Source organism: Poromitra crassiceps (genome assembly GCF_964638095.1).
Source record: "Poromitra crassiceps genome assembly, contig: HAP1_SCAFFOLD_1224, whole genome shotgun sequence".
Lineage (NCBI taxonomy): Eukaryota > Metazoa > Chordata > Actinopteri > Beryciformes > Melamphaidae > Poromitra > Poromitra crassiceps.
Window position 1 is genome coordinate 27,501 of NW_028151186.1, and position 9,196 is coordinate 36,696.

Sequence of the window (9,196 nt, forward strand, 5' to 3'; positions counted from 1 at the left end):
GGAAGATCACACCAGAAGAAAAACGCATAGGCATCATGGCCGCTAGAAATAAGGTGGATAGTGGTGTGTTAATTTTCTATCCTTCATATTGTTCTTGACATATTGTGTTCACGAGACAGACAGACATGGCGGTGGTGGGACAGAATAAATGACAAATATAAAAAGCTCCGCCCACAGTCAGCGGTGTGAAACCAAAGCACCATTAAGTGGCAGGCCGACATTACCTGGCTTTTATTTTGTAGGAAATCAATCACAGAGAGCCTTCATCATGGATGGTGTTGTGTGTCTCAACATGATACATGTGACAATAGGTCATGTGGTGTCGTTTCCATGTGCGTGCGCGTGCGTGCGTGCGTGCGTAGCGTGCGTGGCATGCGTGGCGTGCGTGCACGTGAATTCGTCTGTCCACCAGGGAAAGTGTGCTGGTGATAACTGGTAGTCTCTGTCAGGCACAGCTGGAGCAGCAGGAGAGCAGAGCACTGCGGAATTCCCCACCAGCTATTTACTACCAAGACAGGCTATTTATAGCCCACACAGACACAAACAGCCATACTGTAGTGTTTGCATAGGGCCATGAGTGTATCTTTCACACACGTACGTACACACAAACCCACACACACACTCACTCACACATGCACACACGTGCGCACGCACACACACACACACACACACACGCAACACATGCACTGACACACACACACACACACACACACACAGTGCTCAAGTACAGAAAACAACAGTGTAGGTGTCCACAGAAGTACAGGCAGGTGCATCCCTTTCAAGACTACACAGCATATAAATTGATTGCCCCTAGCATACTTCCTGTTGCAGTGTTTCCCAATACTTTAGCTGGCAGGAAATAAGCTAGGTTTCAAAATGTTCCCTAGCAACACAATTCTGTGAATACCGTCTATAAATCCACGTGTCGCAAAGCGTGTGTGTGTGTGTGTGTGTGTGTGGCCACATTTGTGGGACACGCACAGCTGCTGCAGGAGGAAATATTGGTCTGTTAACAGAATCTCATTTCAGACTAGTGACGAGACAAACACACACCTACACACACCTACACCCCTACACACACACACACACCTACACCCCTACACACACACCTAAACACACCTACACCCCTACACGCTCACTCAAGGCTACCTCTGCTAATGAGTAACCCTGACCTAAACCCCCTGCCCCAGGGTGTGGTGTGGTATTTTGTGTTGTGTGGGTTTATGCACATGGTGTGTGTGTGTGTGTGTGTGTGTGTGTGTGTGTGTGTGTGTGTGTGTGTGTGTGTGTGTGTGTGTGTGTGTGTGTGTGTGTTTGCGTGTGTGCGTGTGCATTGAGGGGGAGGTCCCATGATATTAATCTTACCTAAGCAGAAGCTCTTTGGGGAGCTTCTTGTTAATGGGGGCTTCATCGCTGTTCGAGAACACCTGCCGAGACACAAGAAAAACAACAACGTTGACGTTAGTGCTACGTGCTACGTGCTACGTGCGTTTGTCTGCTGGTCAAGAGAAAGACATAAGCTGTCACCATGGTAACAGGCATCCAAACATACAAGAACACACAGCAGCATTACCGCCGTTATTAGTACCAGCACTCGACACCAGGCAAATACAGGGCTACACCAGGACGATTTTTATTCATTACAAATTCTATTGGAGGATAAACCCCTTGTGACTATGATGATGGACCATCTCGTTTTCGAGGGGGTCCTTCAACTCAAATGTAAAAGTGAGATTGCCATTTATTGCTTTATGAAACGGCACTCGCTTTTGAATTGGACTGAAAATACAATTGGATGATTGGATTGCAGTGAAAGTGTCGATGAACCTAGTATTCCATAAGCTCCTGAGAAGTAACCTATTACTTACTTAAGCTATTCTAAATAAACAAGTGAAGGTTACATTCGGCTTTCTCATTTCCCTTCCATACAAGCTTCTTATAACCCTGTTAGCCTGCTCAGCTAACTCCGTTAGCCTGCTCAGCTCGCTGGCATGCTTAGCTCAATTAGTTAGTCTACTCGCTGGATGTCTGGCCATCTGCTGATTGGGAAACACACACGCCATGTACACACTACACACACACACACACACACACACACACACACACACACACACACTAGTAGCAGGTAATTCTAGTCAGTGCCTCTCTGTGTGGAGAACAGAGGCAGAACATTCGAGATCAGGTGGGCTGTGTTCATCCATGAATTTAAATTACGGCGCATACACCCACGTCCTCTGTGCCTCTGTGAGATGCCAGTGATACACTTGTATCCTCTAAAGGCTCGGAAACTCTATCTAATGAGGGGACTCCCTGCTGTTTCTCACACACACACACACACACACACACACACACACACACACACACACACACACACACACACACACACACACACACACACACACACACAAACGTAACAGAAATAGGGGAGTAAGGAAATGCATAGAGAAACCAGAAAGGTTTATTTTGGAATGTCTGAGCTACAGCTAGCTCCATGACACACACAACCGCCTGGGGGGAGGGAGAGAGGGAGAGAGAGAGAGAGAGAGAGAGAGTTACTGTTACTGAGTAACAAAATGTCTTGTTTTTTGTTTTTGCTTTTTTAATTACAAAGTGTTGCTATATGTATATTTTGGCAATGTAAGATGCACCTTATCATGCCAATAAAGCCATTTCGAACTGAATTGAATTGAGAGAGAGAGAGAGAGAGAGAGAGAGAGAGAGAGAGAGAGAGAGAGAGAGAGAGAGAGAGAGAGAGAGAGAGAGGTGGTAGGGGGGAGTAACAGACTGAGGAAAACAAAGGCATGGGAGAAAAAGGGGCGACTAAGAGGACGATGACAGGAAAGAAAAGAGGGAGAAGGGAGAGAGAGGTGAAGAGGGAGAGAGGGAGGAAGTGAACGCCATGACAGGAAGTGGGGTCAAGAAGAGAGGTGGCCCGGCCAAACATGAACCAAAGCTGGTTTGAATTTTAACATCCTTAACAGCTCAGGTAACATCGCGGCAGGCGAAAAGGTTCGAAACACAGGTTTAATTAACTTTAAGATTAACTCTGTCCAATAACGCCCCTGAATAGTTTCATTACTAAAAAACCATTTCCATCGTCAGTCCCCGCTGAAGATAACCCCCTGATAATAACTTTGAATAACACAATTTCATAAATCTACCCGTGAGAATTGGGGTCAAGTCCCTTCCGTATATCAACTCTATCTACTGTGGGAATGTTTGAGAGTAGAGTCTTTATCGTTATCAAATGACTTTCCGTTTCAAATTACAATCCGAATTGAGCGATGGGGAAGTAAACTGACCCTAATCTTGCTGTACACATCAGCTGATTGACTATTAGGGAGGGGACTTGGCTTCTCCAAGGACTAGATTGATCCATGTCTCTCCAGCTCCAAAGCCAGAGATGGTGTTCCAAACTTAGGACTTCATTCAAAACCACCCAATGTCACTCACCTCTGACCTCTCCTTCTACATACATGTGCTTATACAGAGAATTTTGGAACGACCTAATCTAGATAGGTTGTGATCAAGCCTGGTGATGCATGATACTAGCCTGGGTAAACCCAGTCACGAAGACTTCGTGACTGATAGCACATAGAGGTCACGTGGAGGCTGGGTTTACCCAAACTAGCATGATACACTATGGGTGTAACAATACGTTTTAACGATACGATGCGTATCACGATACGTGGTTGCGATACGCTACAAGGGCGATATTGCCTCATTAAGGGTGCTTTCTCACTTGCGCCCCGGTACCGTTCCCGAGCACACTTGTCCCCCAAATTTACCCCAGTTTTGGAACATTTGACGAGTGTGAACGTTGCGTACCGTTCCGTTCTGTGCCCAGGGGCGCGCAACGGGGGAACCGTGACAGGATCCACTTGAAAAGGTGATCTGGGGAGCGCTTTGGCGTGCCCGGGCACGGAACACTTGCGAGTGTGAAAGCCAACCGTTCCGAACCACATAGACAACAAACGGGCGACGATCAACTCCAGGCATAGGTGATGATGCAAGTCAGTGCACTCTCTTCAGTTTCCGAGTGTGGAAGAAATGCTGTAATGTGAAAGCTGACCAGCGGGGGAGAGGGGCGGGGGGACAATCGTTCCCGAGTGCGGAAGAGAACGAAACGAACGCAATCGTTCCCAGTGAGAAAGCAACCTTAGAGCGATGCATGATGATTCAATGACTTGAAATTGATACAGTTACTTTTTTGGGGGCCAAAAATAGATGCGTTGCATGGAATGTTTGTGTAGTTCTGTCTTCCACTACGGCTGTCTGTAACCATTGGTAACCACTTGCACAGTGGTAGAGTAGGTAAAACACTGGAACAGCATGATAATGCTATTTTACTGTGACTTGTTGATCCAGACAGTAATAAGACACCATGTTTTTGTTTATATATATTTCTCATATATCAATGCATAGTAACCATTGTCTGTTCCATTGCCATGTACAAAAAGAAGGTTCCTAGGTTACAGGCGGCCATCCAGGAAGAAAGAGGACTCCACAAACATTCAGTGCAAGGCCTCTATTCATTCTGTGTGTGGAAAATACATCCACATAACGTTTGTTGTGCTAAATACAAGGCACAAATTCTTAGTATGTAAGTATGGATACAATCGGTTATTTGCATTGCAAAATGATTTTAGATCGATACAAGTCACACTAGAATTAAATGGAGAAGTAGAAGTAGATGTAGTTGGAATAGGAATTATGAATCGATAGATCGATGCAGTAGATACCCCTAATGATGGCAACCACTTTGCATTGGTCTCCTTCCAGCCCAGTAACACTATCAAATGTAGTGTAGAGCCTTTTTGTGTTGTGGCTTCAGTTTGCCAACTGTACCAGACAAAACCGTCCCTGTTTGAATAGTTGAATAGATACTGGAAAAGACTACTTAGCTGTGCATCCCCCAAAAAGTATGGCTGTTATTTGATAGGATCGCGTTGGTGAGTTAACGAACACCGATACGTTTTCCGCTACATTTCAATGGAGTGGAAGTGGAACAGCTGAGCAACACACAAAGACATTAGGCGTTGTGCAGCACACAGCTGATTCTCTTGCGCCCTACCTCAATGTTGTGTAAGCCTAACCCCATGGAAGAAGCTGTCAGACACAGTGGCATGACCGCAGTACTTGCCCCGTCATATCTGGGCCTTGGCTGCTGCATAATCAAAGCCAGGTTCAAAGCTAACTCCGGTATGCATTCCTCATTAATGGCCGTCACCTCGGTGTCCTCATGCCCCGGGTCCCTGTGCCAACGGGGCAGCATTCCCGAGCAGGGAGTTCCTCTCTCTGCAATCATACTCCTATTCCTAGCAGGCCAACTGAGGTCTTGAATGAAAAGAAAATCTGTGGGGTTTTTTGGGACCTGCACGAGCATGACTCATGTCATGTTTTTCCACATAAACTATGAAATAATTATGCACCAATGTAACATTAACAATCATATTTTCTGTTTTATGGATCTATGTGCTGGGCTGCAATACCGCATCTAAAAGAAGCTTGGGTAATATGTGTTTATGCTAAAGCAGTGGTTCTCAAACCTTTTCACATGAAGGACCCCTAAACTGACACAAAGTATTAGACCACGGACGGACCCCCAAGGACCCCTGGCGGTCCCCGGTCCCGACTTTGAGAACCACCCTACTAAAGCGTCATCTCAGGGGTATTTGTCCCATTTCCTTGAGTACAGTCTACTCTACCACCACCACCACCTCCTCTCTCTCTCTCTCTCCATTCTCTCTCTTTCTCCCTCTGACACACATACTCCAGGTTGGTTCCCACCATATTATGCTGGTTTCCACCCTGTTTCTAAGAGGCTTATGGGAAATTTACTGATATGGCAAAACACATCAGCACCACCGCCAACTTCTGTTCTCAGTCACTCACTGTTCACACTACTGACTAGCATCCAGTGGCTGAACACCTGACAGAGTAAGTCAAGTGCCATCTCTCTCAATAGAATCTCAACAACGTGAATAGCTTATATTTTCGCATAAATAACACAGCTTGGGGAACCTATATAACCAGCTGCTTTGAGGATGGTTAGCATAATAAGAAAATGTCAACAAAGCCAAGCATGAAAATGATCATAACACAAAGGTATTATGCATGACTTGTGCGTCATGATCTAAGTTCTATTCCAACGCAATCTCTAAACTTGTATGCCCTTCGACACGAAAACATGTATGGGCATGTTGTGTACCGATCATACACATCAATATCCATGTTAGGTCACAGCAAGATATGGAAGAAAATATATAAATGATACACGTTACATAGTTACTTGAACATGGGACCCAAAAGGACCATATCTGTAGCACATGGTAGTGACTGCTAGAGGAAAAAAGAAGGCACCCAAACAGTCTGCGATGTGAAACACTGTTACACAATGTTATTGGCCAAATCCAAAGGTTGACAAATGAAATGCTGCTACACTGCACCGCCAGTATTTACAGTCAGTCAGTCCCCTCCTGAAAGCCTGTCTCCCCTCAGGCTACAGTACCAGTCCCGGCCAGCCCTAACACACAGACTATCCCCAGCCACAGCCCTCTTGTCCCGCAGTCCTGAGCTCCATGTTGTCGCTGTCAGCTGGTACGCCTGGACAATAACAGGATTTCGGATTACCCTTGACCAACAAAAAGCCTCGGCTCCCTCCCGCATGTAAAATTAGACCAGTGCACGGTCGAACACACATACACAGACAGACACGGACACATACACGCATACATATTCAGACACACGCAAACACGCACAGTATAGCGTGTATGACTCCCACGTCTACGAGAAACAAACAGTTGAATCGTTGGTGGTCAACTCCCTCTATCATAACGTTACCTCGAACCGGCCCTTGGTGATGCCGTTCATGTCTCACCGCGCAGACAGACACCAGTCTAGGGCGAGAGAGAGCCGTTTGACGAATGCCGTATTGTTTTTGTCGCCGTTTTCGGTCGGTCGGGGTAGGAGCCGAGCTGCCTGGAGCTGCGGGTCCTCTCACCCGCCCAGCCGTCGGCGAGGCTCCTGTCTCCGGGTCAGCGGCGAGGGTAGTGTCGGTCCGGTGTGCGAGCCTGGGGGAACGTTAACGGTCGTTGTCTCGGAGACCAACGGCTCTGGAGCCCGTCTCATCACAGAGCTAACCAAAATAACAATAATAACATGGACGGTCTGTCAAGTGACTTCACTTCCGCCTCTCCCTTCATCGCTCCGGCGCAAGTCAACTGGACCCAAATCCCCCAACTCGGCTAAAACGACCAGATAAACGCGCGAATAACTCCCACGTTCGTTTATCATAACATTATATTAATCGCCAAATGTCCGCGTGGCGACTGACATTATTGTTTTCCGCCGTGTTTTCCTTTTTATTTGTGAGGAAGGGGCGGGCTTACGTGACGTCATTGCTGCGGGAAAAGCACGCGTGGTCGATTTGTTTTGATTGTGGGGGTCTTGCAGAGATTTTTAAAATTTACTAACAACAAATTTTGAGTGTTTTTACCCAATTAGTCACGGGTATATATAACGGTGCCAAATAAACCCATGACCTGACACGAACCCGCGGTCCAAGATTTTCTATCCACTAGATGTAACTCAGTCTGCTCCATCTGCAGCAGAGCAGACTGACTGACACACACGCCAAGCAACGGGTATTTGCATACCGAGGCAGCCAAGGACGTATTGACATGAGAGAGGGGAGCGAGTCTGAAAACAGTGCTATTATTGCGGGTTTTGAATAAAGGTAAGAAGACTAGAGTTTGAGTTGTGCATCTCCAATGAAATAATATTTACACAGGCGTTCCCTAAATCCACTGCTAGAGGGCGCACTTACACAACCAGCCTCTCTTCACCCCGCCTGCACTCAGCAGGGACAGCTGAGGCAACCGCCATGCCATGGAGGGTCAAGTAAGTCTGCATTACTCCATCCACATCTGATCTGATTTCACTGATTTTATTAGCCAATAGTCAATATAGTCACAAGCTCCTAAACGTTTTAATGACAAGGACATCTAAAAAGATGTTCTGTTAATTCAGTCACAGACAGTCCTGTTTGGTAAGACTTTGTCTGACCCCATCTGGCAAGGTTTTTTATTATTTAGATGTTTAGTGCATAATACTGTAGGTGGGGAGATAACAGCAGGGAGAGTGAGACCTCAGAACTGAATTATCATCCTCAGACATTCTTATATTCTGCTCTCTCTTCCAGTAAATGAAAAAATAATAAAATTTAACAATTCTGTTTCATCTGGGGGGCCGCTGCAGCACTCTCTTTGACGCCGTATTGCCATTTATTGAAATAAAGAAAACAAGATGTTATTTCTTGATTTACAGACAGGCCAAAAGCTACAGAATGTTCAGACAAAGTAGATGAATATTTCTACAGTTTTACAAATTAGACCACATTAGATTTTGTCTCAGCATCTCCCATCTGATAAGATTTTAGCTTTTGTGACGACCCTCCCACTCTCCTGGCCCTGTCTTGCAGGAGCCTGGTGTTGGAGTCGTTAGGCTGATTGGGTGCACCTGGGCCCTCATTGTGGTTGAGAAGACCTTTATTATTGTTGACTCCCCTCATTTGCTACTTCCTTGAGCCGGGACAGGGGTTATGAGAAGTCATACACCAAAGTAAAAGTTAAAACAATAATTTAGTCACTTAAACTAAGGTGAAATAACTAGACAACACAAACTACATTCAATAAATGTACAGAACTAAAGATGCATCGGTGAGGAGGGAGAGACTGAATGGTCTGAAGGTCTTCTTAAGCCCAATGAGTGCACCGGGACCAGGTGCACCCAATCAGCCTAAAGAGCCCAACACCAGGCTCCTGCAAGACAGGAGTGACAGAGTGACAGGGTCGTCATGTCATACTTTTAGATGTTTTATTTCAGAAAGGGTATGAAACGCATGCATGACCAAAATAGTCATACATTCTGTTATAGTGAAAATGAATTACCCTTTTTGCTGGGGACCCCTGGAATCCCCTCAAAGACCACTTGGGGTCCCTGGACCCCACTTCGAGAACCACTGACCTTGATTATTCAATGCACCTGCCCTCTGCCAATAGGACTAATTGATTAATTAGCCATTCAAAACCATGTTATAGCATGCATAGCGAAGTTTGAGGGGTGATTACTACAAAACACAATTACTGCTTTAAACTACATATACTGTACATACATATCTCAACATGTATACTGT

General features: G+C 45.8%; 1 protein-coding gene across 1 annotated transcript in view; it reads right to left on the reverse strand.

The window, feature by feature from the left end:
• LOC310771784 (F-box/LRR-repeat protein 2-like) overlaps positions 1–7,345 on the reverse strand; it is a 22,391-nt gene extending 15,046 nt beyond the window's left edge. Inside the window, exons 1-2 of the mRNA XM_083664308.1 lie at positions 6,844–7,345; positions 1,366–1,427 (exon numbers count right to left, since the gene is read on the reverse strand). Of these exons, the coding sequence (XP_083520434.1) occupies positions 1,366–1,427; positions 6,844–6,873 (92 nt within the window). The 5' untranslated portion in view covers positions 6,874–7,345. The remainder of the gene's footprint in view (positions 1–1,365; positions 1,428–6,843) is intronic.
• Between the last annotated feature and the right edge of the window lie 1,851 nt (positions 7,346–9,196).